Source organism: Eubalaena glacialis, chromosome 15 (assembly GCF_028564815.1).
Source record: "Eubalaena glacialis isolate mEubGla1 chromosome 15, mEubGla1.1.hap2.+ XY, whole genome shotgun sequence".
NCBI lineage: Eukaryota > Metazoa > Chordata > Mammalia > Artiodactyla > Balaenidae > Eubalaena > Eubalaena glacialis.
Genome location: NC_083730.1, coordinates 67,818,493 through 67,845,985, shown reverse-complemented (window position 1 = coordinate 67,845,985; position 27,493 = coordinate 67,818,493). Strand labels below are relative to the sequence as shown.

General features: G+C 64.3%; 2 protein-coding genes across 7 annotated transcripts in view; both read right to left on the bottom strand.

Annotated features, from left to right (window-relative positions):
• Window positions 1-3,040: 3,040 nt before the first annotated feature.
• SUSD2 (sushi domain containing 2) lies at window positions 3,041-10,527 on the bottom strand. The gene is made up of 15 exons (XM_061169879.1): window positions 10,452-10,527; window positions 8,780-8,987; window positions 8,449-8,600; window positions 7,804-7,971; window positions 7,140-7,314; window positions 6,820-7,021; window positions 6,502-6,587; window positions 6,149-6,417; window positions 5,916-6,059; window positions 5,661-5,819; window positions 5,056-5,304; window positions 4,671-4,943; window positions 4,379-4,555; window positions 4,145-4,247; window positions 3,041-4,016 (listed from the first exon to the last, which is right to left on the bottom strand). Exons 1-15 carry the CDS (start codon window positions 10,525-10,527, stop codon window positions 3,992-3,994), a joined length of 2,466 nt encoding a protein of 821 aa, XP_061025862.1. The 3' UTR covers window positions 3,041-3,991.
• Window positions 10,528-12,923: 2,396 nt separating this feature from the next.
• CABIN1 (calcineurin binding protein 1) overlaps window positions 12,924-27,493 on the bottom strand; it is a 100,344-nt gene continuing 85,774 nt past the window's right edge. For 4 of the 6 annotated variants that reach the window (XM_061169923.1, XM_061169926.1, XM_061169924.1 and 1 more), the window contains 8 exons: window positions 24,792-24,955; window positions 23,816-23,912; window positions 22,381-23,055; window positions 21,343-21,417; window positions 18,552-18,834; window positions 15,349-15,513; window positions 13,409-13,635; window positions 12,924-13,313 (listed from right to left, as the gene is read on the bottom strand). In XM_061169923.1, coding sequence (XP_061025906.1) covers window positions 13,170-13,313; window positions 13,409-13,635; window positions 15,349-15,513; window positions 18,552-18,834; window positions 21,343-21,417; window positions 22,381-23,055; window positions 23,816-23,912; window positions 24,792-24,955 — 1,830 coding nt within the window. In that variant the 3' untranslated portion in view covers window positions 12,924-13,169. Of the gene's footprint in view, window positions 13,314-13,408; window positions 13,636-13,659; window positions 14,081-15,348; window positions 15,514-18,551; window positions 18,835-21,342; window positions 21,418-22,380; window positions 23,056-23,815; window positions 23,913-24,791; window positions 24,956-27,493 lie in introns of those variants that run through there. The other 2 variants (XM_061169927.1, XM_061169928.1) reach the window with 2 other exon arrangements.

Genomic DNA, 27,493 nt, shown 5'->3' with positions numbered 1-27,493 from the left:
CAAACTGAAACTGTCCCCATTAATTGACAGCTCCCAGGAGTTACCTGGTGGTCTGGTAGTTAGAATTTGGTGTTTTCACTGCCATGGCCCGGGTTCAATCCCTGGTCAGGGAACTTGCCAAAAACAACAGCTCCCCATTTCCCCTCCGCAGCCCCTGGCAACCTCTATTCTACCCTCTGTCTCTATGAATTTTCTCTAGGGACCTCATTTAAGTGGAATCATGCAGTATTTGTCCTTTTGTGTCTGCCTTATTTCACTTAGCATAATGTCCTCAAGGTTCATCCATGTTGTAGCAGTGGTCAGAATGTCCTTCCTTTTTATGACCCGATAATATTCCATTGTACAAATAGACCACATTTGTTTATCTATTCACCTGTTGATGGACACTTAAGTTGCCTCCACCTTTTGGCTATCGTGAATAACGCTGCTATGAACATTAGAAGATCCACTGAATTTTTTAAAACCTTTTGCACATAGTATTTATCTTCAACACTAATGAAAAACATAAGGCCATCTTTTCACATCTCTGCCTGTTGTGTATAGTTCAGGGGGCCAATTGCTGCAACACATAGACCCCAAAATGTACTATGGCTTACTCACAGGGGAAGTTTATTTTTTGTTCCCAAAGCAGCACTGGATGGGTGAACAGGTGGGGATGGGGAGATCCTTCCACATGCTGGGGATCCAGGTTGGCATGGCTTCCAGTCACCTGTGCATCATAGGGAGCATGGGGAAGGGCCTGCAGGGGGTTGCCTGTGGAGGTGTTAAGGACCAGCCCTGGAATTGCCCCACCCGCTCCTGCTAGAAACCAGTCACATGACTGCACCAACTGCAAAGGGTGCTGGGGAATGTAGTCCAGTGCTTTCAGAAGGGCACCCGGCCTGTGTGGCTGCAGAGTATCTACTGGACCTCACTTCTCTAATGGCTTCTGTCTTCTGAAATTCAGCTGGAGCCAGACTCCTCCAAGAAGCACCCACCTGGCCTCCTGCTCCCACAATGCAGTACACCGATCACACCCTCCTCCAGAGCAACGTGCACCATGGGGACAGGGGTCTCCCAGCAGAGGCCTGGCCAGGGGCAGGGACTCGGTCACCTGGGGCTTTGTGGGAGGAAGCAGCCTGGTGGAGGGGTCCCTACTCCCCACATTGGTCCCTTCCCCCCACATCAGCCCCTTCCCACTGTTCAGCCAACAGGAGGCCCAAGTGGGAGGCTGGAGGGGAAGTGGTGCTTCCCCTCCTCGGGAGGCTAGAGGCCTCTGTTGGTGGGGCAATTGCCTCTGTGGTGAGGACCCCAAGCAACCGCATGGTTCTCACTTTCTTGGGGACCTGGCCTGGCTCCTTGGCCTCCCCCACCCTTTGTCCCTCACTGGCTCCTATTTCACTTCCCAGCTCTCCCATTACCTGCATTTCCAAGTCCCTGGACTACTATCCTCCAAATCCCAACTAGCACAAGGGACAGGGGACTGGCCGCTGGGTTCTGGTGCCGTCACTCCCTGGGGCTGCGGTTTGGGGAGACCACCTCTCTGAGGCCAGGGTGCCTACCGTTGATGTTTCTAGGGAGTCTATGCCCAGCTCTGGGATCTTGTGCCCTCACACAGGCCCTGCAGCACCCCAGACTCCCGACGGGCCCCTGGGAAAACCCCTGCCAGGTGTTGGGGCTTCCCAGCCTGGCCGGCCCCTGGCACTGGGAAGGCCTGACGTCTGGGGCTAGGGCCACGATGGATCCCTTCTCCTGCCAGGGCAGCTCCAGGGCCTGCCTTAGAGGGACAAGAGTAGGGTAGGGAGCCTGAGGGAGGCCATGCTTTATTTTCAGGATGAAGCCTGACAGGGGAGGCACCTCTGCTGCTGCCCTCCACGTTACTCCTCAGACCTGAGTGCACTGCCCATCCTCTGAGCCTTTGCCCAGGCTAGTCCTCTACCTGGAAAGCCCTCTGACCAATCACACCTCTGAGGCCAGTCTGGAAGCAGTGACGCTGCCCCTGCCCCCCTGCCCTGACCAGGAACCTGACCCTCACCCACTGTCAAGGGCCTGGCCCGGCCTGGCTCGGCAAGGGAGGCACTGGGGCTCAGGTTGGTGGGAGGCCAGCCCTGCCTTACCTCATCTGCAGAGAGGAAAGTACCTGCCCAGGGGCCAAAGGGTGGGCCCTCAGCCCCCCTGTCCTGAGCTGGAAGCCCAGAGGCTGGGGGGAGGTGGGTGGGGTCTGGAAGGACAAGCAGCACTGACCCCATCCGCCTCCACCAGAGTCTCCTCGGCACCACCCCCAGGACTCCCACCCCCCCAATCTCGTCTTAGCTCTGTTCAAATGTGCCCCACTGTGCACACTCCAGGAATCCCTGCAGACGGGATCTCCCGCTGCCCCTGCCCACCCCTCTGCCAAAGGTGAGGCTGAGGAGGTAGGGAGGCCTGGCCTCGATCCGAATGGTCAGTGCCAGCTGGACGACCTTGGGTAACCCATGCAACCTCTGAGACTGGGGGATGACTCGAGGCCCCCCCCAGATGAGGGAGATGACCCATGCAACCTCTGAGACTGGGGGATGACTCGAGGCCCCCCCCACCCCAAGATGAGGGAGATGAAGAGGTGGGCCTGCATGAACCTTGGCCGAGGTTGTGACCACAAGCCTGCTGGCCCAGCTGCACTGCTCTCCCTGATGGCCTGGCTCCCTGTGTAGCCTCCGCCTCCACTGTTCTTACCCTCTGCTGCCCCCACGTGGCCACTCTTGGTGCTGAGGTGAGGGGGCTCCACTCACAGCCTCCCACCCAGGGCTCCAGATCTCGTGGGCAACCCCCTGCCCCTCACTCCTCTCAGGCAGAGCTGCCCATCCTGGCCAGGGGGGCGCCAACCTCCAACCCCACACTCCCCAGTGCTTTCTCCATCTAACACCTATGATGCAAAGCTGACCCCATCCTACCCTGCCCAGGCCTGCCCACAGGCCCCATTCAGCACCCTTGCTACAAACGGGGCAGCAGTGGCATGAGGCCTGGGCCCTGTACTAGCTTCTGGACACTCCTGGGCAAAGGGCTCAGGGACCGGGACCAGTTGGGCATCGCATTACCAGACTGCCTCTGGGACTGTGACAGGGCAGGGTGGGGGGCCCAGGGCCAGGCTGCCAGCTTGCTTGTTCCCTACACTTGGGGAGGGTGGGCCGCCCAGCCCTGTCCCTTCTCTTGAGTGCCCAGCGTAGCACCCCATGGAGAACCCTTCCCCTCCCCGCCACAACGTGGTCATTGTTCTAGATCCCACTTTACAGATGGAGAGACAGAGGTTGGGGAGAGACCGGTCCCAGGTGACCTGCCAGTGGACGAAGGCCTCAGACCCAGGTTGCTCTGGGTGCCGTGGACCGCACAGGGCAACAGTGGGACTCCCCGGAACCGAGGCACAGCACAAGCATCAGGACACCAGGGAAGGGGCACCCAAGGCTTGTTTTCTCCCCCAACAGGCAGGGAGGGGTGTTTCAGGAGATGTTCCAGAGACTTAGAATTACAAGCCTGGAGCTTAGAGGGTGACTCTCCACACCCAAGTCTGGACCCACCTACAGTCTCAGGCCAGGCCCAGGGTCTGGGAATCAAGGCAGCTCGGCCCTGGGGCTCCCTGTTGGGGCACCAGGACTCAGTATACTGGGAATCAGCATCATGGGCACGGGATCTGAGGTACTGGCCTTTGAATATCAGGTGCTGGAGTATTAGGGCTCGGGAGACAGGCCTCAGAATTCAAGGGTACGGAGTCTCGGGCCTGGGGAATTAAGAGTCAGGGGTATGTGGGGAACAGAGCCTCGGGAACTCCACAGTGACCACTCAAGGTCCGGGTCTTTGGTGACAGAGCAGGGCACCGGGCTTTAAAGGCTCAGGTTCAGGTGTCCGTGTCCCAGGTGTATGGCGGTAGGGATTTGTTGGATCCAAGTACTGGGGTGCACGTTCTTGGGAGTTTGGGAGGCTGGTCTTTGGCCCCGGGGAGGTCCTGTGTGCCCTGTGGCGCCGGCCAAGCGTGCTTTCCTCAGGGTCGCGAACCCCTGACGGCCCTGCAACAGAGACTGGGTCTAGAGCAGGCCCAGTGGTCCCACCCGCGCCCCGGGGCGCCAGGAGAGCCTAGGAGGGGCACAGAGCCTAGGAGGGTCGGACGGGGGTCTGGGAGGGCGGGGGGTCTCACGTGTTGCTCTTCCTGCGGCGTAGGAGCACGTAGACGAGCGCGACGAGGGCCACCACCGCCAGGCCTCCAAAGATGACGCCCCACAGCACTGCGTAACTCCGTCCTGGAGAGGCGGCAGGGCGTAAGGCGCACTCGTGCGGGGCACGTAAGCGGGGCGGGCGCGTGGGCGGGGCAATGCTGGGGGCAGGCCGAGAGCTGGTGGGAGGGGCCGGTAGGTGGGCGGGGCATCCTCACCTGGCTGGCAAGTCGGGGTGGGCCGGGACCAGGTGCCATCAGCCTGGCAGGTGCTGGCCTCGGCCCCGGCCAGGCTGTAGCCGCTGTCGCAGTGGAAGTGGACAGTGGAGCCCACCAGGTACCTCATGCCCTCCTTGTGCCCGTTGGAGGGCGGGGCCAGCCAGCCACAGGACACCACTGGGGCAGGGGTGGGGCACAGACGACAGGCCTGAGCTGCTGACCACAGCCACCAGCCTGGGGGGCCGTGTCCCAGCGCCCGGTGCCCGCCGCCCTCACCCACCGCCGCCCTCACCGGGCTGCAGGCTCTGCGCGCGAAGCAGGTGCTGCCTGTGGACCAACCGCGTGGCGTTGCCCACACTCAGGCTCCCGGTGGCCGCCACGTCGAAGTTGCAGAAATTGTTGTCCCCACACAGTTTGGCCACCTCACTCGCCTGGCTGGGGCTGGAGGTGGTCTCCTCGGGGAAGAGGGGCAGGAAATTGGGGTCATGCTTGGGCCGGAGCAGGAAGTTTTCCACCAGGAACTTGGAGTCGTAGGTGAGCAGGGAGGAGGCGTTCTCCACAGCCCCTGAGGAGACAGCAGCAGGCCTGGCTGGTGGGAGGGCCTGGGGACTCCCCCCCACCTCCACTGAGCACCCCCCAGCATGGTGCCCCCTCCCCTCCAGCCTGTGGTCACTCACAGTCAGCCCCAAACTGGAACAGTTCTCGGGAACTGGCACTGGGGGGAAGGACCTGGCCGCTGCGCAGGGTGAAGTCGTCTGAGGGGTTGTCATTGAATGTCCCAAGGAGGCCTCGTGTGTGGGTCAAGAAATTATTGGGCAGCAGGACCGCCACACTCAGGAATGGACCCTGGACGCTGACCTCCAGGCCGGCCCCTGATGACAGCATGACTGATACTCTGTCCCCAGCAGCTACTGACAGGAACATGCCTGGACACAGGGGGAGCTGGGGTCAGGGCTGCCCCTGCGGGCACCTTGCCGTGACCCCAGAGCCCCGGGATGCATGGGCCGGCACCCATGGGCTCAGGGGCAGGGGAGGGCATCCCCAGGGCCCAGCCTGCTATGACACTCCACCACCCCGGGCGGTGGATCTGAGGTGCCCAGGCCCTAAAGGGAGCCCCCATACCAGGGCCGTGCGTGGAGGTTGCCTGTCGGCCCTCACGCCCTGACTCCACCTCCCCATCTGTGCCCTGGACACCTCCGCCTGCTTTCTGCCAGGGCCAGAGAGAGGTGTGGAGGCCCCAGTGGGGAGGGCAGGGGAGTGGGGCCCCCACCATCCCACTCACCCTTCAGGTCCATCCATCTTTGCTCCTTGAAGCTGAGCACCTCCTGGTTCAGCAGCACCTGCAGGGCCCCGGCCCCATCCCTCAGCCGGACCTCTACCACATCTGAGTTGCCCTCCTGGACAGCCACAGCAGTCAGCCCTGTGCCTCGGTCCTGAGAGCCTGGGATGATGGGTGCAAAATGGGGTCCACTCGGCTCAGCCTCCCCCTCCCCAGGGATGACCCTGAGCCACCCAGAGCCTCAGGGCCCAGCCTCACCCTCGGGCGTCATCCTGGTCTGGGCCCGCGCCTGCACCCTCAGGTCGGTCCCAGAGGCCTCCAGCAGCACGTACTCGCCGCGTCCGTTGAATGTGATGTTGGTGCCATCGAAGGTGACAAAGTGTGGGTCCCCGAAAGTGGAGGCTGTGGAGAGCGGAGGGTCAGGCAGGTTGCCCTGGCCCCGCCCTGCCTGGGGCCCCGCCCTGGCCAGCACCTGCCCAGGCAGCACCCACCCAGGCGTGGGGGCTGGTAGCTGCGGCAGTCGCTGGAGGGCCGCCTCTGCATGTAGCGGGAGCACTCTGGCGCCCAGAGGCAGCAATAGTAGAAGCTGATGACATCGTAGATCCAGTGGGAGAGGCCCGGCACGCGGGGCGGCACGCGGTATGGGGGTGCGCCCCAGTCGTGGCCGCGGTCCGGGGTGCTGCCACTGGTGGAGTCGGCTGTCAGGAGCTGTGTGCCCGCCGCCGTGTAGCAGCACTGCTGGCCTGAGCCATATAGGGGGCTGGGGGCACAGACAGGTCAGGGCCACCTTGGCATCCTGCCCCCAGCCCCCACCCCGCACCCTGCCCACCGTCTCTGGGCTCACCTGGCTTGCACGGAGCGAACGCAGTGCACAGCCCCTGGGTGATAGGTGCACACGCTGCCATGCTCGATGTCACAGCCGTAGTCCGCCTGCAGAGCGGCTGGTTGCTGTCCCCTGCACTGGCTTTGGGCTCTGTCATCCCCTCCCTGGGAGCCAACCCCTCTGGGGCCCTGGGCCCTCAGACCCCAGCCTTACCTCCCAGGTCTCTACCTGCCTCCCCCTGCACTGCCTTGGGCGGCACAGCCGTGTGCCTAGTGGGGGCAGCGGGCCCCGCCTGTCCCCTCGCTCCCTACTGGGCCCTGACTGGGGGGGGGGGCTCACTTGGAAGCGCCCAGAGTCAGCCTGGGCCTGGGCCAGGGTGCAGGGGCAGTCGGGCAGCTCCTCCAGGAAGTTGGGCAGCTGGTCCTCCAGCTCCTCCCACGCCAGGCACTGAGCTCGGGCCCAGGCCACAGGGTCTGCCCGGAAGTCATCGCCCAGGTGCCAGGCCAGCGCGTGCTCGTTGCTCCAGAGTGCGTGCACGTCCCTATGGGGACACACGCACACTAGGGGCCACCCTTCCTGCCCTCGGCCCTGGCTCCCCGTCCAGCGTGGGGGCAGCAGGCAGACAGGCCCCAGCCCATCTTCTGCAGGGAGGCCCTTACTTCTCCCCTGCGTGGTGTTTGCTGTTGACAATGCGAAGGGCACCCACTTTCCACCTCTGGTAGTTTTGAGGTGCAGGTTTTGGTGTGAAGGTGAAGGAGCCGGAGTTGGTGATGCTTGTGGCCAAGGAGTACAGGTACGACCATGCTGCCGTCCACTCCTGGGAGTACGGCTTCCCTGGGGGAGAGAAGGCCTTGTCAGCCCCCGGGCCTGTCCGAGGAACCCCGAGGCATGGGGTGGGGGGGTGGGGCGCCGGTCTTTGGTGCTCAGAGCAGCCTGGTAGATGGACAGAAGGGTGGACAGATGACCACCATAGGAGGCCCTGCCCTGCTTGGGGAGGGAGCCAGGCCCAGGGCCGGCCAGCCATCCAGGGACTCAGAGAGGATGGGGCAGAGCAAGCCTTTTCTGTTTCCAGGATAAGCCTTGTATCCGGGAGCGAAGAATGGCCACACCTCCTCCTAGAGCTGGTACCCAAACAGCCAGGGCTCCCCAGCTTCTCTGTGCTGCTTCAGCCAGTTCCCCTTTCTTGCCTGCACTCTTCCCACTAGAAATCCCCACCTGGATTCCCCCCACTTGGAATCCCCTTTCTCCCATCTCTGCAAGCCCCAAACTCCTGACCCCACCAGGCCCCACAGAGGCAGCCTAGGGTTACTCTGCTGGCCTCACCTGTCTCCTCGTAGCCCCACAGCTCTATGGTGATGGAGTTCGTGGGCAGAGCCAAGGTGTTCCAGGTCAGGGTGAGGTTACCCTGGGTGCTGGCAGTGCCGTAGTATTGCCAGCGGGTCTCGTTCACCAGCTGGCTCTTTTCGGACTCTGACACTTTGCTGGGGTGCACTGGGCAGGGGGCAGGGGGCGGGGGTGAGGGGTGAGTGAAGGCCCGGGGCCCAGGGGGTCCAGGGGAGGAGGCCCGGGGCTCTTAGAGCTGTGGGGACCTCCCAAGGACAAAGCACAGCAGTCCCTCGGGAGCGATGCTCTCCCCCTGGTGGCAGGAAAGGGCAGGAACTGGGAGAGGCAGGGCACTGCCCCCACCCATGCCCAGGCCTCTGTCCTCCACCTGGCTGCTCCCCTCCCCTGGCTGGCCGAGCCACACTCCCTCTGGGCTGGAACTCCTGCATGGGTGCCAGCGGCGGGGAAATGAGCTTGGGGAGCCTGCACCCAGGGAGTCGGGTGGGCCTCCAGAGGGACTGGTTCACCCAGAGCGGGCGGGCCAGGTGTGCATAGATTAGTGCCAGGGAAAGTCCCTGTGACGGGCCTGGGCCCGGGAGGGTGCGGCCTGGTGCCTCCGGTCTGGACCAGCATGTTGGGGCTCACCAGCCAGCCAGGTGCCTGAGCGTGGGAAGGAGCGGCCATTGTCCATGGAGAGCGTGAAGGGGATGCGGCCGGTCTCGTAGAGCAAGGGTGACACACAGTGCACTCGTCCCGAGGAGTCCACGAAGCCGTGGGTCTGGATGCTCTCCTTAAAGCTGTGAGGGTGGAGGAGGCAGGAGAAGCTGGGCCAGCGTGGGCTGACCTCTCTGAGGCTCCCAGCCTCCTCCCTGGGGAACCCGTCCGGCCAGCAGTCCCAGTCCTCTGTCCCGGGGGCCCCACCCAACCAGCCAGTGGGTCTGGGCCCCAGCGTGCACAGAGCCCTCGGGCCTCCCACCTGCAGATCACGCTGTCAGTGGAGTTGGAACAGTTGAGATGCTGCACCACAAAATCCTTGCCACCCATGATGGAGCCCGAGTAGGGCAAGATCTCCAGGCAGAAGTCCCGAATGTCCGAGCAGCAGCTGGCCAGGCCAAAGCAGGTCGGGTGGCAGGAGCACGGCCCATCCTGGACTCCACAACGGTGGGAGCAGCTCCCCTGGGCACCTGGAGGAGAGGGCCCTGAGTGCCCAGCCTGGCCACCCCATGTACAGGGCCCACATCTCTTTCCCCCTGGAGCCTGTTAGAAGCATCCCCAGGAGAAAGCTGACCAGGAATTGCACTGACCACCATGTGGACCCAGTGGAAACCCATAGGGCCCATGGGGTGGGGTAACTCTTAGTCCAGTTGGCCTGAATGACTGGCTAGAATGAGGGGAGATTTGGGGAAATGTGTCCAGACATAGAACTTTTTGGGAGGAGCCCCTGGGCAGACTGACCCTCAGCTAACAAGTCCCGTACCTGACGGCGTCCTCAGATGGCTACACGTGCCTGACCCCTTGACATGGGCCAGGGACATGTCTCCACTCCTAAAGCATCAATGGACCGGCAGCCTGGAGAAGAACCACGCTGGCTTGCCCGATCTGGGGTCTGGGATATGGCTACTAAGAGTCCCATTGGAGGCCCACTAGGGGCTGGCGCCCAGGCCGAGTTTGCCCCATCTCACTCCGCTGGGCAGTGCAGGCTCACCGGTTACGGCCCCACCCTCGGGGGAGAAGGCCAGGGGTTCTCCCCTCCGTTTAGGGGAGAGGAGGGACAGTTCCAGCAGAGGACCCAGCCAGGCCAGGAGAGGGGACAGGGTGGTTTGGTGGGGGGCTGTGGGCACCCATCGCCCTGGAGCTGGCCTGGCTGTGCAGATTGGAGGGTAGAGACTGGGGTGGGGTGCAGGCCCACGTCCCATCTGGGCCTTCCCTGCCATCCCCCAAAGGGGCCGGTCAAGGGTCAGGCTTGGGCCTGAGCCACCACTGCGGGCCCTACTTCACCCAGCACAGGGCCTGGCACTCAATAAATATTTATTGACCGAGACTGTGATGGCTTGAGGGGGTGGGGAAGGAGGCCCAGTGATGACTGTAAGTGAGATAAGTGGAAGGAGCGTGTTGGTGCTTCCCTAAGATGGGAGATAGGCCGGGGAGGGGGCTGGGGAGCTGGCAAAAAATAGCGCAGCCCAGCCCAGCCTGGGGGCCAGGGTCCCGGCTCTGGAGTGCGTGGCCTTCCCCTAGACTTTCTCGGGTTCAGCCCACCCTGAGAAGGACCCAGAATCCTGCCTCTGGCCAGGCAGGGGGCCCAGTGGGGCTGGGGGCTCCTCCATGTACAAAGACACCGTCCGTCGGGGCTCGAGGTGCAGGCCAAGGGCTTTCCTGAGCTCACCACCCCCTGGCCACCTCCCTCCCAGCCCGCCACCGCCTTCTGGCTCCCAGCCAGCTTAGGGTAGGCATGGCCCAGACCCCCCCATCCCTACCAGCAGCCCCTTGACCCTGGGCTCCCCAGAATTTCTTCTTAGCATCCCCAGTATGGTCACAGATGGCCCGACGGATGGACAGAGGCTGAGCCCAGGGAAGTTCTGCCCCGGGTCTGACTACAGCGGGCAGGTGGACAGACAGACGGGGGACAGAAGGGCAGCATGCGGGCGTACCTGCTGCAGGCCGGGGGCCTGGGCCGGGGGCTATCACCAGCAGCAACAGGGCCCAGGGCAGGAGAGACAGCTTCATGGTGCCTGCCTGTGTCTGCAGCCAGAGCAGCAGTGGCTGGGAGGTGGCGGCGGCTCACTCCCCAAGGCCTGGCCCTGCCCCACGCTGCTGTCCCACCCCACCCGGTTCCCCTCTCAAAGTCCACAGGTGTCCTATGCGCTAGGTTCCCCTCTCAAAGTCCACAGGTGTCCTATGCGCTAGCAGGGCCCTACTTGCCCAGTTAGCACATTCCTGGCCCTCTGGCCCGCGACTCAGGGGAGGGGGCCCATGTCCTGAAGCCGGATGTCCGGAGGCTGCAGCTCAGACCCTGGATCCCACCCCCGGGCCTGCTCTGGGGAGCCAGGCCAGGCTCCTGAAGGGGATGGGATGCTGCAGTGGGGATGAGGCAGGGTTGTCCTTGCAATCCCAGGATTCCAGCCCCTGGGGTCCCAGGCCACAGGCCTGGCACCTCAGCTTCCCTGCAGGGAGCAGGGGGTCCCAGTTCCTCCCCACAGCCAGGTGGGGTAAGGGAGCAAGTGACTCCCTGCTGGTGCCTGCTGCTGGTGCCTGCTGCTGGCCGGCTGTGTGGGCGCTGGGGGAGGGCTCCCTCTCAGGAAGGGTGGGAGCTGTCAGACACAGCTCCGTGGGGATCCCCCTTGGAGGGAGGAGGGGAAAGGGGAAGGGGGAAGGAGGAGGGGAAGGGAGAGTGGGGGAGGAGGAGGTGAAGGGGGAGAGGGGGAGGGGAAGGGAGAGAGGGGGAGGGGAAGGAGGAGGGAGGGGCCTAGCCTCAGGCAAATTAACCCTGGGGGTGGGGTGGGAGCTGAGGCCAGGACCCTGGTCTCCCTTTGGCCTGGCTCTCTGGGCCCCTGGGTCAGTCTGAGGGCTCCAGAGGTGCTTCCGCCTTGGGCTGGGGACCAGGAAAGGAGCCGCCCGGCCCCACCCGCCCCTGCCTTTTCACTCTCGATATTTGCATAATCTCTTCTTTGTATACCTTCCTCCTATTCGTGCAGGTGAGGAGACTGAGGCCCAGACAGGTAGGGGGCAGTTAAGTCACCGGGAGGGAGAGGCGTCTTCTGGGAGTCTCCAAGGTCAGGGTATGGGGGGAACCCAGGCCTAGGACTCACTTGGGCTCTGCCACCTGGGCCCAGGGTCCGGACAGGCAGACAGTGGCGGTTTCTCAAGACGTCTGAAGGAGACAGGGTCCTGGACCCCTCAGGGAACTGAAGGTAGCGGGGCACAGGCTTTGGCCACATGACCGGCCTTGGCAGCGGGGGTCGGCCAGCCTTGTTCCCTGGTCACCGCCCCCTCGCAGCTGCTCCAGAGAGCCGGGCTGCCACAGGTGTCAGGCGCCAGCCGGGGGAGTCGGAACCAGAAGTCCCAAGCAGATTACTGGGTGTTCAGAGCACCTCTGTGGGCAGGTGCCCTGGGTGTGGGCACTGAGGTCCCAAGCCAGCCTGGGGGCCGGTGCTGGGACTCGCCTGGGCCCAGAGCACGGCTTAGGGGAGGAAGCTCCTGGGTAGGGTCCGAGGTGTCCTGCGCCCCAGCCAGGAAGGGCCCTGGGAGACAGCTGGGCTGTTCCCAGGAAAGGGGTCTGTGGACCGGGGGAAGGAAGGTGGCCACCTCCTCTCCCCAGCCTGCGCCAGAAGCCAGGAGTGCAGCGTGGGGGCCCAGGGGGCTCAGCTGAGTAACTGCTGGTCCCCTCAGGCCCTGTGGCCTTGAGAAGGGCCTGAGTCAGTGCCAGTTCAGCGCCCTGGGTTCCCACATGGCTCTGCCAGGCCTGGGCTGGCGACCCTGCAGTGCCCAGCCTCTTGGGCCTTTCTTCCCAGGCGGTGGGGGGTGGGGACACAGCGTCCAGCCCACGAGGGGCACAGCGCAGCAAGAAGGGTCTCTGTACCCTCCCCGGACAGAACGCCTTTCAGAGGAGGTCCCCAGAGCAGGACCGGCCCCCAGCTGTGGGGCTGGCGGCTGGGCCCCCATGGCACGGAGGGGCTTGACACTGTGAAGGGCAGGTGCTCCCACAGAACAGACGGGCCTGGAGCCAGGATGATGGGGCCAGCATCACTCTGCTGGGGCCCCACGTTTGTATCTCACACCGAGCCCCCCGACTCATGTGGCTGGTCTTGTCGGAGGGCGAGTGTGGTGGGAGGTCAGCGCTGCCCCCTGCCTCTCAGGGCCCTCCCCAGGGTGCCCATCACATTGGGGTGCAAGCCACCTCCTCAGCACGGCTGGGACCCTCCTAACCCTGACTCTGGAGGGACGTGCCCTCACCCCTGTGCTCCTTCCAGGCCCGGCTGCTGTCTCTCCCGGGAGTGTCTGCCCCGTGTGGCTCCCGCCTGCTCTCCGGGTGCCTGTGGGTCAGGCCCTGACCTGGCCTGGGGGAGGAAGGCCCAGAAAGCCTGGACAGGGATCGCCACCCCAGGAGACAAAGAGGCCAAGACGACTGTTCCATCTTTATTAGAAAAGCAACCAAAAAAGAACCCTCCGCTGCCATGACCCAGGCAGAGCCCGCGGAGGGTGGACGCGGCCGCCTGGCTGGGGGCAGTCACGTTTACAAAGAAAAACACTTCATAAAAAAGGAGGCGGGCCCTGCTGGGCTCCCGTGGCCTGTGGCCCTGCGGTGGGGACGCCCCGCCGGGAGGGGTGTGGGGGGGGTGTGGGTGGTGGTGGTGCGTGGGGAGTGGCCCTCAGATGTCCATGTAGTCATCGTCCTCATCTGTCTCACTCTCCAGCGAGGACTCCTGGCTCGACGTCTCCAGGACCTCCAGGGCCGGCTGGCACAGGCTCTCCTTCCTCACATTGGCAGCCGACTGGGCAGACAGGATGGCTGACTGCACAGACCGGGTGGGGCAGTGGTCAGTGGCAGCCTGGCACCACCACCACCCCCCGCCCCCAGCCCTGTGTCCCACCCAGGACCTGCAGTCACCTTCAGCTTCTGTTTGGTCTCCTCTGAGATGCTGCCTTTGGGCGAGAGCAGGGTCGGGGTGGGCGGCGTGACGGTGATCTCAGGGGGGAACTTGGTGGTGGCCGAGGGGATGACCAGCTTTGGCATGTTGGGCAGGAGGCGTGATTTGGCCCGGCCGGGCTCAGCCTTGCCCAGGTGGCCCTCGGGTGGCTGGGCACTCCCACCACTGGGCACCTTGGAGCTGGCAACTGCAGGGTGGACCCAGTGGACTGAGCCAGGCTCTCAGCCTCCCGGGCCCGCCTGCCCCTCCCCTGCTTGGGCCTCATCCCCCGCAAACCCTGCACCACAGAGGCACCAAGACGCCTCCTCTGGCCGCGTCAGACCGCCCTACCCTCTCTCTTTAGGCCTGTGCTGGTTGCCAGGCTCCCAGGCCTCCTCCTGTCTCTCTGCCTCCCCGAGGGCCCGGCTCTGGCTCTGGGCTGTGGGGCACCCCCAAAAGCACAGTGTTCACTGGGTGCCCAGGGCTGGGACACGGGCAAGCCCCGCACCTCCCAGGCATGCATGTGAGCTCTCAGACCATCCTAGTGAGGCAGGAGATAGACGAGCCCCCAGGGCGAACAGCTGGAGTTCGCTCCCTGTAGACAGATACTCCAAGATGAAAATAGCAGGACAATTGAGAAAGGAGGCTGGGCCCTGCCCAGATGAGAAATAACAGACCACATATTCCTCATTCTCAAGTCAAAGAGACCTTCCTGACTAGAAAGCTCCTTGGAGGTCAAAAGGGGAGTGATGCTCACTACCCATATAGATCTCTTCCCTAGAATCCATCTTGGCTAAGAGAGGCGCGCACACAGGGGAGGATCCTGAGATATACCAAATACGGACTCGGAACCAGGCAAATCAAAATGATTGGCCAAAGGAAACCCGGAAGAAATGCCCCCATATAAGTGATTCAAACTACCAGGAGGGCGCCACTCTCTCTCTGAGCCCACCTGTGTGTCTATCCACATGTACTGTACACTTTTTCCTCCTAATAAACACTTTACTTGTTTCACTACTTTCCGTCTTTGTGGGAATTCTTTTCTGCAAAGCCGAAGGGCCAGGGCCTTGTCACTAACCACTGGTCTAGTGGCTAGGGTTCAACACTCTCACTGGCCGGGAACCAAAACCCTGCTTCAAGCCGCTGCAGGCTGAGGCCACCCGAGATCACTAGGACACACATGCTATTGGTCGTTCCCGCCACAGGGAGGATGCTGGGGCCCAGAGCCAGCCACTCAGCCAGCATCCACTTTCCCCTCGCGCCTCAGGATGAGCCGGAGCCCGAGGCAGCAGTGTGGGCTGGCAGCCTCCAGGAGCCGCAGCCTGGCTGGTGTCCACATTCTTCCGCTGCTCTGTGGCTTTAAAAGGAGCGGGGCTCACTCAGCCCCCATGCCCGACTCCCTCGGGCTGGCACCAGGCCCTGCTGTCCTGAGTGGGGTCTGCGAGAGGCCCCAGCCCTGAGGAGTCCCCGAGGGGCCTGGCTGGTTGAGGCGGCTGGTGGGAACGGGCTGTGACTCAGACACGGACACGGACACAGACACGACACGGATGCCCGTCTGGCTCCGCCAACCCGGCCAGCCCTCTGCCCACCCCTGACTCCTCCCCCCCCACACCTGCCCCTCCCCTGGCCCCATCTGGGCACAGGCACCCCTCCCTCTCGGCTAGGCCACCTTGGCCTGGGCTCAGCACCGCCCGAGCTATTCCCCTCTGTGAAGCAGAGGGTGGAAGGCAGGGGGAGGGGTGGGGGTGGGGGTCTCGGGGTCCTTCCCTCCCCCGAGGAAGCTCTCCAGCCAGGCCTCCCCTGCCTGGCCTGCCTTTCTTGTCTACCTTGCCCGCAGGCCCACTCCAGGCCCCTCTGTCGAGAAGCACCCGCTGACTGCTGGCCCTGGGGGCCGTGATGGGCTGCTCCCGACTGGCCTTACCCTGGCTGCAGGTGGGCTCGGCGCCTGTCCGGGGGGCCGCCTCTGCTGGCCAGCAGTGCGGCTCTGCTGGAGGGCCCTCGGGGGCCGTCTTCACCTGCTCGCTGCACCGCGGCTCCTGGGGCAGGAAGCCCGTGCCCTCCGCCCCTCCTGCCAGCTCTTCTCCCTCTGTGGAGACACAGCGCGGCTGTGGGTGACGCGCCCCCCACCCTCGGGATAGGGGCCTCCACCTCCACCATGGCCGCGCAGGGGCTCCGCTGGAACAATCGCCGGGGTGGGGCCAGGCTGGTACCAGCAGGAAACCGCTCACCCCCTGTGGACATGCTATGAACCTGACACAGCGGGGGCCCCACCCCAGCTTACAGGAGTGCCCACTGGAACCGAACAATCCAGCTAAGGACAAAGTAGATGGAGCGGTGGCGGGCCTGGCACCCTCCTGCCAGGCCACACCTTCTAGGCACAAGGAGGGGGCTGGGAATCGGCCTCCGTGGTGCCAGGTGGTCAGTCGGCACAGGTGCGCCTGCCCCCAGGTCCCCAGCCACGTCCGGCCTCTTTGCACTCCCATTCCTCCTCCTTCCCCTTCAGGCCCGGACTCTCCTGCCACGCCGGCCATGACCCCAACGCCCTGCCGCTCCCCACTTGGCCAGGAATGGTGACGCTGGCCCCTCCCTGGCTGGGCAGGGGGACAGATGGGCCTCCTGCCTGTCGGCTCCAGCTCCTGGAGGACAGCACCTGCCCTGCTGCCTGGCCGCGAGCCACGCCCTCCCTTCTCGGTTCTGACTGCCTGGCAGTCAGGGTCACAGCCTCTTCGTTCCCAGGGTCCAGCTCCACACGCTGCCACAGGCAGGGATGAGCCCCTCGGAGGCTCCAGAGCTGCCCTCCTGGGCCCCACGGAGCAGGTGCAGCAGCAGGAATCCTGTGGCCCCGGGGCAGGAATGGGTCACTGCACTGCGCACGCACCCACGATGCGAGGCAGGCCCGGTGGCTGTCTGGTCCAGGGCCTTCCACAGGTGGCAAAGCCCTGCCTGGCTGGGCCCAACACTGAGGGCCTGGCCGAGCGACCTGGAGGGGCTGCTTGGGTTGGGGGGGTGGGCAGGGGGCTACCTTGCTGCGAGCAGTCTACAGACCAGGCTGGCAGGAAGCGAAGTCTGCCCTCAGGGGGCAGGTATCAGTCCCTCCTGCCCCCAGGGCACGGTCCGGCCTCCCTTCTTGATGGGTGGCCAGAGGAGGAGGGACACTCGAGGCAGGAAGTCCAGCAGAGACTCAAGCATGTGGAGAGATGCTTCCCAGGCCAGGCGGCCCTGTGAGGAGGACCACGGCGGGGTGGTGGGGGGAACCAACGGGGAAGGGACCTGCCTGGGGCCTCAGCCTTCAGGGGAGAGCTATCTGGGGCTCCCCGAGCCCCCAGGCCTCAGGCTCTGTGGAAGCAGGGGGACGGGCTGGAATCCTGAGCCATCGGGGCAACTCTCCTTGCTCCCTAGGCAGACTCACAGCCTGGTCGCTGAGTCCCCAAGGCCCAGTGTCCTGGAGGCGCCCCTGACCCAGGCTCAGACTCTCCCTGGCTTCTCGACTGGCACGAGGCCGGCACTGTGGCCCCCTCAACCCCGTCCGGCGGGCGGCACCCTTCACAGACAGGTGCTCCCCTGCTCTGAGTCCTGACCCAGCTGGTCCCACGGCCTGGAGCGCCCACTCCCCACTCCTGGAGCCCTGACCACCTCAGCAAGAGGGACCCTCAATCACTCATGGGCCAGGCACCGTCAGCAGGAAGTCAAGTCCTGGCCTGTGGCGGGCAGACACCCAAGGAAACAGGGAGGTGAGCAGATGGGGGCAGCGATGGGTAGTGTCAGGGCCCCTCTGGGGGGACGCACAGTGGAGGAACTGAGGCCTCCAGCCAACAGCTGGCGAGAACCTGAGGCCACCAACAACCTGAGAGCGCCCAGGGGACCAGCTGATGGCCTGACGCCCCCGAAGTTCTGATCCTCTGGGGCAGGAGTCAGGCGGGGGTGGCGACAGCCCAAGGGACAGCAGCCAGGTCTTCGTGGAGTGGCTTCCCCGGGCTATGGATGGTCATTGCCACCGCCCTGTGAAGTCACCCCCAGCAAAACCCGCCTGTAGGGCCGTGCTCACCGTCTGCCACCGTTGCTCTGCTGGGTGTGGACACCGAGACACATGGGACAGCAGAGAGGAGGGGACGCCCAGGCCACTGGGTGGAGCCGCACCTGTGGCCCTTCAGCCTCAGAGGCTCCTCCCTAAACACTCGGCTGCAGGGGCTACCCAGGGGAGGTGACTGTCTCAGGCCGTGGCCAGCACCACTGTGACTGGCTGCGTAGAGGGTCCCTGTACTTCCCCACCTTCAGAGCAAACTAGGGACCCGCGAGGTGGGGGGCCTGGGCCCTCAGCCTCCATCTGGGCAGAGCAGCCTGTGGGAGCAGCGCTCCTGGTCACGGCTAACCAGCCTTCCAGGTCTGGCTCCGGCCAGGCACTCCTGCCAGGGCTGACTGTCCCCTTGTTCAAATGGGTCAGGAAATGACATGGCCGAGCCTGCATGGCAGACAGTAGCACCCCAGCTGTGGCCCTCCACGTGGATGGCTCCTGGTGGACAGGTGAGCCTGGCCTTCGGGGACAAGCAGGGATGTGCGGGCAGGTGGGAGCCTGGCCCCGGGTCCGCGGAGCAGGGAGGGAGAGGTGCAGGGTGTGTGTGCGTGTGTGTGTTTGTCCTGAAGCGTCTGCCCTCCCTGGTCTGCTGGCTGCCCCTGCCCGCGGGCTGCCGTTCCCGTTCCCAGTGGCATCTAGATTTGGAAGGAACTGGGGCTCCCTCCTGCCGACAGAGTCGCCAGCCCCATCCTTCCGCAGCCCCCGCCTCAGCTTGGCTGGCTTCCGTCTGCCTCGCTCCGGGGGCGCAGGGGCTGGGCAGGTCTGCCCCACAGCCCAGCAGGCACCCAGGACTGCTCACAGACCTGAGAGGTCTCGTGTGTGCTGGGGTCAGGACCCCCTCCCCACTCCTGAATCCTCGTGGGAGGAGAAACATGGTGAGGTGGGTGCCGTGAGGGTGGGGTGGGGTGGAGACAGCTTCTCAGGGATCACCAGGCTGGAGGCGCCCACACTCTCCATGCAATGAGCAGGACTTGCCGCTGGCTGGCAACGGGGTCTGGGCCCTGCTCTGGCCCAGCCGGGCCTCACCACCAGGTGAAGGGGATGGGACTCACCTGGGCCCAAAGAGGACATGCTGGGGGTGGCCTCGGGCCTGTGTGGCCGTGGGGGCCCGGGATCCTTGGACGGGTCTGGGGTAGAGGCTGATGCTGAGGGAGGACAGGTGACAACAACCGGGGCGGCAGCCTGAGCAGGACGAGGCTTGGTGTGGCCATCGCCGGGCCGCTGAGGGGTATCCGCCGGCGTGGGGTCAGGGGCTGCAGGGGCCACAGCTGTAGGGAAGAAGTTCTCTCGGCTGTCCTTAGGGTGCTTTGGGGTGGTGGGTGTGTCCCCTGCAGCCTGGGAGGACAAAGGGGAGGTGAGGGAGGCCAGCTGGGCAGGCCTGAGTCCACGCTATCCCCCAGGACACCTGTCATGGTGCCCCGCTCTGGGCCCCAATGCTACCAGGGAGGCCCATTCTGCCAACTCGGGACACTGCTGGGGGCCCAGAGTCCCTCCCTAGGAGAACGTCCAGGCCACGCTGGCAGGGGCTCAGTGGAGGGGCATCAGTCTGGCCGGGATCTTCACCCTTCCACTCCTGGGTGCCAGCCTGGGAGGAACATGCCAGCCATGACCCGGGGCACAGGTTTGTGGCCCCCAAGGGGGGACTGCAGTACGGGAGGTCAGTCTTGGAGGGCGACTTCCCAAGGCCACTGGTGGAGGGGTCCTGAGACAGCCGGGATGACACCGCAAGAGTCAGCTCCTAGGCTTTGGGCAGCCCCAAAGCCACAGCACCCGAGGCGGCCCCAAGCGTGGCCCCCTGCTGGCAGCCTGGCCTCGGCTGCCCCGTGGTTCCCCCACCACGGGCCGTCGGTTCTCAGGGAGCCGGGCCCTTTGGGGCCTCCCCGTCTTCGTGCACACAGTTCCCTCTGCCGCTAGGCCTTTTCCACTTTGCACCTGAAGCCCACTCCCCAGGCGGTGTGACGGCCACGGCTCTCTGAGAGCAGATGCGAGGTGGGGCAGGGACCCCGCGCAGCCTCTGGCAGCAGAGCTGAGGGCTGCACCCCAGTGCCTAAGCCACGCCCCAACCTGCAGGCCACCAGCCCCAGGCCCACCATACTCTTTGAGCCAGCCCACACCAGGGCCAGGGAGACCCCTGCCCGGGGCTGCAAGTGCGGGAGCCTCACGCCTGCTGGGAGCACCTTGCTCCCCCGTGACCCTGTCTCTTCTGACATTTGTTCTGCTGGAGACGCCCCATCCCCAGCTTCACGGGGTGCGGTCACCCCGGCGACTCTGCTGTGCAGTGAGCGTCTGGGATGAGCCCAGACCTCCAGTGGGAGGGCGGGCAGGACAGGACCTGTCTGTCGTGGGCAGACACATGTGGAAGGTGGGTGCTGTGTCCCTGTCCTGCGGGAGCCACAGGTGATGGCACTCAGCCTCTAATTATGTCCCGAGCACCCTCCTGGCGTGTGCCGGGCTGCGTGGCAACTCGGAAATGCCTCCAGCAAAATGGACACAAAATGGGTGGGAGCAGTGGCTCCCAGGGCCACGGCCACCTCCCCCACAGCGCTGGCCAGAGGCAGGCCCAGGACAGCTGTGATCGACACGGTTGTCATCCCTGAGGTCGCTTCCTAGGCTCCTCTGACAGGCCAGGTCCCAGCTGGGTGCTGGTCCTCCGTGGGCCTCCACTCCCCATGTCCCCTCCTTGCCCTTGGCTCCTGCCAGCTCAGCACCCCCTTTCACCTCAGACCAGAGACCAGTTAAGGGGGAAGCTGTCTGGGGGTTTCCTGTGTGGTTCTATCATTTCAAGCACCTTAAAAGTCTGCATCAGAAACAGCCCTCCTTTCTCTGGAGTGATCACTGCCCACCTGCCCCAATCTGGGTTGGTGGAGGAGGCAGGAGGGGGACCCCTGGCCCCGACCCTGCTCTGGGGCCCCGGGCAGTCATTTCTGTCCCACAGAGCAGAGGTTGTGACGAGGTGGCTGCACTGTGAACTCTGCTGCCTTGGCAATAGCAGGGCGGTGGGGACTGCCGGCAGTGGGGCACCTGTCTCCAGGGATTCCTGCCCTCAGCTGGGGGTCTGGTCCACCTGTGTGGCCCACAGCCCACCTGGTGAAGGTTGAACCCCTGGGCTGCCTCGGACCCAGAGCCCAGGTGGGGTAGTGGTCCGATGCCCCACTCCACTGAGAAAAAGCCCATCTGGACACCGAGGGGCAGCCAGCCACTGAGGGACTAGGACACGACTCCCCGGCTGCAGCTGGACGCCCACTGCCCTCAGCTCCTGCCTCTGGACTCCCTCATGACACCCTTCCCCAGGGGGCCCAAGGAAGAGTGAGGACTGGGAAGGCCGGGCCTGCTGCTGGGGCAGGGCAGTCAGGCCACCCCTGGGGACAAAGAGGCCGCACCTACCCAAATGGCACGTACCTGCCCTTTGATCTAGTGACCTGGCCCGGGATCATCCCCACCTGTGGCTCACCTGACCTGGCCCCTGCCCCAGCCCACCCTCTCCACCCCACAGCAGGGAGTCTTCCCAAAACACGATGCTGGACAAACACCAGGACCCCCGCCCACCCTGCTCCTATCAGCCCCGTATCCCAGCTCCACCTCTGTGCAGAGAAGCGACCTTTCCAGTTGAAGTCGACTAAGTAGGGAACATCTTCCCTGTTTAGAGAAAAGGTGCAGGGGTGAGGGGACCTTCATGTCACACGCACAGTCAGAGCTGGGGTCTGGTGCACCCCCAGGCGGGTGGTCAGGGGCTCCTTCAGGGCCTGAGGCTCAGCTGCCCATCTCCCCTGGGCCCACCTGACCAGCCTGCAGCCCGGGGCGGGCTCTGCATGACGAGGCTGGCACAGGCAGGGTCACGCTTACCTGCCTCTGGGCGGCGGCCCCAAGGTGGACCTGACAGAACTTCACGGCCTGCTCCAGCGCAGCCTCCTCGTCCACCTGAGCAAGGAGATGCCCAACGTCAGAGGGCAGGGGCCTCGGTGGCCAGCCTTCCCCCGGCCCCTGGTGTTTGAGGACAGCTCCCAGGACGAGCCCTCCCACTGCTGCTCCCCCCAGGACCCCAGCCCTGTCTCCCAGGCCCAGCCGCCAGGGTCACTGCTCTGGGCCCAGCTGGCCAAGCCACGTTCATGTCTGTGGCTGTGCTATTTCATCCTCGGGGGCGGAGGCTGGTGGACTCTGAGCCAGAACCTGCCCCTCAAGTGGGCAATGAGGCCGGAGAGGCCTGGGGGTTGCCCTGGATGAGCAGCAGGCAGGGCATGAGGGAGACAGCCAGCCCGGAGTGGTGAAAGGGCCCGCCCTCACCAGCAGGGAATGCAGGGCTTTTTTTCTAGTTTATCAGCAACAAAAAAAGTTATTGCTGGATGCTTGTGAGGTGGTGATAAGACAGACACACTCACAAGTTGCAGTGCAAATTAACACAAGTTAAAAAGAAAACAGTGTATCAGGATGGTCACCCTGTATGAGCCAGTCACAGTGCCGGGTTCTTCCTGTGGAAAGAACCTGTTTTTCTCTAAATACAGAAAAAAACGTATGCCTAATGGAGTTTTTTTTTAAAAAAAAGAAACAGAATAAGAAGGGCTCCTCCACTGCAGCCCCCTACTCGGGGGCCCCGGCTCCCTGTGCCAGACTTGACAAGATTTCTGCAAAGTGGCTTCCTTTCCTTTATGGGTGAATATAAACGTTTAAAAGCATGTTGTTTTCCTTTTTCTTTTTGGTATATGTTTCCCCAGCTTTACTAACGTTTAGTTGACAAATAAAATTTTAACATATCTGAACCTATCCCGTGCTCACAGTAGAAAACCTCAGAGGTGACTAGGAATGACTCTGAAAGCCCACCCCGGGTGGCCTGGCAGTGATCATGCTTGGGAACAGTGCCACCAGGCCCGCCCCAAGGCCACCCACCTGCTTGATGAGCATGTAGGTCTCGGACATGATCCTCTCGATGCGGCCCAGGTCATAGGCCACGCCCTTCTGGCCCTGCTGCCACACTCGGTAGGCGTCCAGCAGGAGGGTCTTGCCGGACTCTGTGTCCTCCAGGAGCTTCCTCTTGCGGCTGGGCCGTGGAGGTGCCTCCTCAGGGTGGCTGCCTGTCCTGGGTCCAGGGGTGGTGGCTGGGGCAGCGGCGGTGGCTGGTGGAGCCGGTGTGGGTGGGCTGGGCTGCTGCCGGGCGCTGATGCTCAGCTCCTCCAGGGACAGCTCGGCTGGCCGGCTCTCGGGGCCCCAGTCTCTTGGGGGGCGGCCTGGCTGCAGGGGTGGCGCCCGCTCCGAGTCCGAGCCACGGGTGGTGGCCTCCCCCGTGTCCATGGGCTCTGTGGGGCCTGCCCGGGGGCTCTCCTTGTCCTTCCGCTCCCCGCCCTGGTCTGCACCATCTCCTGCGTCTACAGCCACAGGCCGGTGGTTGTGGGGGCCTGCTTTGCCCCCTGGCTCGGCCCCTGGCCCTGAGCCATCAGCCAGAGGGGGCTTCTTGGGGTGCGGGAGGCCTTCCTGGCCATCCTCAGGACTGGCCTTGTGGGAGACGTCGGTGGTCATCCTGGCTCTGGGGAAGCCACAGGCCTTGGGCCCTGGGCGTTCTGACCCCTGTGAGGAAACCAATGGTAAGACTCAGTGTGTCTGGTGTTTCTGCCACAAGAAAGCACCCTTGGGTGCCAGGTTTGCCCACCCACAAAGGCCACTCAGGCTCTGCCCATCTGCCCGCTGGCCAGGGCTGGGCCTGGAGAGCTGCCTGGGAAGGCCCTCCCTGCTCTGAAGCTCCGGCCTTGACGGGGGCCGATGAGGCCTTGGAGGTGGCTCTGCTCTTGAGGACCAGCTGGCCCTCGCCAAACGGCTTCTCTATGTGCAGGCGCCTCGTGAGGAAGTGACCTGCCAGGGCCACCAAGTGTGCTGGCTGCAGAGCCGAGTCCACCCTGAGCCCCTGCACCAGGGCCCAGCCAGTTCTGCTGGGCAGGGGGGCATTGTAGCCAGATGGCCCTGGCTCCCAGCGGCCCCGCCTGCTAGGCTGGTGACCGGCCTCCGGGCCCTCAGGGTACCCAGCTGTGAAGAGGGACCGTGTGTGCACCAGCTCCTGGGGGCTGGCGGGTGAGGGTGCGGGGCCACTGGCTTTGCCATCTGCTCCACTGTGAGAGCTGCTGTCTCCTGAGCTGGTCCTGCCGGGCAGGGCTGCCTCAGGAGCGTCACCACCTTGCTCACCAACCACGAGCTCACTTTAGCCAAGCGCGTCAGTGCCTCACACAAGGTGATTGCGAGTTCCTCCTTGAACTGACCTTCCCACCTGGGGAGGCAGGTGAGTACTGCCCACAGGTGGGGGTGTGGGGACCTGCCCAGGGTGGGCGGGGTGTACCTCCGAAAGCTCACTCAGTGTGTCCTCCAGCACCTTCACAGTGAGGATGAAGGCCCGTTGAGCCAGGACCTGGCGGTCAGCATCTCGCAGATACTTCCTGCAGGCATGCGGGGGTGGCCAGAGCATCAGAGCTGGATGGCGGCCCATGCCCCTCCGAGTCCCACCCGCCTGGGGTCCACTCCCCAGAAGTGTTCCCCGAGCCTCCTCCTCGCCCAGCACTGTGTCCTGGGCCCCCCTGAGCTGGGCTGTGAGCCCCAGGGGCAGGGCGGGGCAGGCCAGGCTCAGTGAGCTTGGGGGCCCCCGGCTTCTCTCCCACAAGCCCGTCTCCAGGGAGCTCCAGGCCCCTGCTGAAGCCCCCACCCCAGCCCCTGGCACGGCACAGGTGAGTGAGACAGCGAAGAGGTGAGGCATGGTGCTGGCAGCAGGAGGCCTCGCAGCCGGGCCATGCCACATCTGAGCTGCGTCTCTCCTGGGACCCCCCCCAACCACTGCAAGTGGCAGCTGTCCCTCAGTCCTGTCTGTCCCAAGAGGTCTCTGGTTATCTCTGAGGCCCAGGCTCCCTGTGGCTCGGCCCACTATTACTGGCCTTCACCTGGGGACCCTGGCTGTCATTTGGACACCTGTTGTCCCCACGAGCGGACAGCATCCCCAGGAGCCCCGAGCTGGGGGAAGCAGGAGGAAGGGCTGGCTTGTCCAGAGTCTCAGTGGGGAAACCAAACTCAGTGGGGAGAGCCCGTGCTTGCCCCGGGGAGTCTGGGGCAGGGGCGCTGGTGTTTGGTTTCCAGACAGTGGGACAGAGAGGGCCTTGAAGAGAAGGACTGGGTTGGGCTCCCTGCTAGTGTAGACGCCCCAGGCAGACGGGGCCGAGGGGCTCCAGGCAGTACGTGCTTGTGCTCTGAACCACGGCAGTGCCAGCCGCCCCCGCAGGGCTGACCACACGCTGGACAGGGCCGGCCGGCCGGGCGGCTGCACTCACTTGCCCTGGTCCGGGGTCCGCTGCAGCATGGAGGAGACCTTCAGCAGGGTGCTGTGGTCCCGGAGCTGGGCCAGCACCTTGAGCAGCAGCACAATGGAGCGGTTCATGTGCCAGGCAAAGCTGCCCGGCCGGTCGATCTCGTCCACGGGGATCCGCCAGATGCCCTGCGGGATGGGTGCGGCGGGCATGAGAGGAGGGCCGCTGCAACCAGAGCCTGCCCTGGGGCCCAAGGGGACGGGAGTGCGGCCCCCCACCTGCTTCCTCCCACAGATGGGAGACAAGGACGCGTGCATAGTTCTGCACCCTCCTCTTTTGAAAGCCTGCACGGCCTCCGTTTACTTGATCGGCCCCCACGGGAAGCACACGGGTTGCGCCTGGTCAAATGGCAGGACTGGGAGAAGCCGGGGCCTACGCGTCTCCTGCACAGGTGGTGACTTAGCATGGTACCTTTTCCTAGAGGGAAACTCTAGGAACTTGTGAGGCCGAGGGTCAAAAGGTGCCGCCATACCACAGCAGCTGTGCTGGCCAGACAGGCCCAGGCCTGGGCCCCACCCACGGCTCTCCCTCCAGCAGTGCCCAGAGACTCACAGCCCCGTCGAAAATGACCGGCAGCTCCCAGGATGCCGGGTTCCCTCAACACACCTTTGCCGAGCACTTTGCTCTGGCTGGGATCCCCTCCCCACCTCCCGTCCGGCTAACTCCACTGTCTGACGGCTGAGCGGGGGCAGGACTGGCTCTGGGGAGCCCCACTGCCATCTCCCCCCCGGCCGTGCTTAGCCCATCGCTGCACCTGGCACCCTGCCTATCACCAGCCCCAAGGTCTGGTTCCCTGCGGTGCCCCACCACCAGCATGGGGTCTGATACCCGCTCAGACCCAGTCAAGGTGAGGTGAAGCCCAGGATGGCTGAGGGAGGGAATGACAAGTGAACAGAAGCTCACACCTCTGAGCCATATCTCCGGGGCAGGTTCCCAGATGGGTCCCTGCAGCTGACCCCTGGAGAAACTCCTGCCCAGGAAGGACAGAGCCGTGAGCACCGCCGCCTCTCCCATGTGGGGCCCACGGCAGGGTGTCCAGGTGGAGCCCCTCTCAGGGCCCTATTCCCGTGGGAGCTGGAGGACGGTCCACGGCGCCCTCCCTGCTCCAGCAGCCCTGGGAAGGAAGCCAGAGCGCCTCCGGGCCTGATCCATTTGGGCAAGAGAGGAGCTTGAGGGCTTCCCTGGTGGTGCAGTGGTTAAGAATCTGCTGCCAATGCAGGGGACACGGGTTCGAACCCTGGTCCAGGAGATCCCACATGCCGCGGAGCAACTAAGCCCAGGCACCACAACTACTGAAGCCCGCGTGCCTAGAGCCCATGCTCCACAACAAGAGAAGCCACTGCAATGAGAAGCCCACGCGCTACAACGAATGGTAGCCCCCGCTCGCCGCAACTAGAGAAAGCCTGCGCACAGCAACAAAAACCCATCGCGGCCAATAAATACATAAATAAATTTATAAAAAAAAGAGAGGAGCTTGAAACCCTCAGGGCTGAGTCCCCACAGCCTGCACGCCTGGTCCCCGGGCTCACAGTGGACACGGAAGGCCCGCCCGGGCAGGCTGGGCCCCCGTTCAGACAAAACCGGGGGCCCGAGGCCACCCTCTCCTGTGGCACTAACACCAATGCTGCATCTCCTACTGGGCAGGCGTGGCTTCTGCAGCAGTTCGGGGAAAGCTGCCACTGGAGAGAACGAGGGACAGCCAGAGTGGCCCAGGTACCCCGCCCCCAGGTGTGATGGCAGTGGCCAGGAGGGTGCCAGGCCCAGCAGTGTAAGACCAAAGAAGGGCCCGGCCCGCCAAGGCACTTCAGACATCACCGTGGTCCCCACCACAGCCTGCACGGGGCGGTGACACAAGGCATTTACCTGTTTTTTTTTTTTTCCCTTGGGGTGGGGGTGTCAGAACGAGCCGAGGCACACGCTGAGAAACTCCCTGGAGGGCGTGGTGTCCCCCCCCTTCGCCTGCCACAGTGGGCTAGCCTCCCGCCACTGCCAGCCCACTGGGAATTGCCAGGCAATGCCTCAATGAAGACAATTTCCGGGTGACACTGAGAGGGGTCTGCCTGCCACCTGCCCTGTCACACGGAGGCACTACCCGCTGCCCGTCTCACCCTCTGGGACTGCTCTCCCAGCCCGGCACTGACGGTCTGGTGCATCACGATCATGGACGTTTCCAGGCACACAGCTGGCTGAACCTGCTTGCTGTGTAGGTGGGAAGCCTGGGCCAGCAAGGGGCAGCCCGCCCCCAGCCACACTGCTGGACGGCAGCCAGCCCGGAGGCATGTGGCCCCTCCCACCTCAGCCACTGACTCAGCCTGCTGAGCAGCCCCTCCTCGGGCAGCCAGGATGCAGCCACCAGGACAGGTCCAGTTTGCATCCCTTCACACAAGAGTTCAGCAGCAGAGGCCCCCATGCACTCACCCAGAGGGCATGTGTGCAGGCCCCAGGGAGGGCAGGAGGCGCACTGGGACTGAGAAGAAGAACGGGGGCAGCAGTGCGTGAGAGGAAGACTGGCTGCGCTGGGGGGCCTGAAGGACAGGCCAAAGCAGGGTCCCAGCAAGTCGGAGCCACACAGCAGGCAGCCCACAAGAAGAGTCCTGGACAGGGTGCCTCGAGGGAGGGAGGCAGCTCTGGTGCCAGGCGGGGCTGGGGGGCCACGACTCAGGCCC

Excerpts from the sequence above, each read along its gene's own strand:
- SUSD2 (XM_061169879.1), bottom strand. The coding sequence starts at position 10,527 with ATGAAGCTGTCTCTCCTGCCCTGGGCCCTGTTGCTGCTGGTGATAGCC. Across the intron at positions 8,988-10,451 it reads AGGCCCCCGGCCTGCAGCAG|GTGCCCAGGGGAGCTGCTCC; the intron begins GTACGCCCGCAT and ends CCTCTCCTCCAG. Across the intron at positions 5,305-5,660 it reads AAGATGGATGGACCTGAAGG|GCATGTTCCTGTCAGTAGCT; the intron begins GTGAGTGGGATG and ends CCCTGTGTCCAG.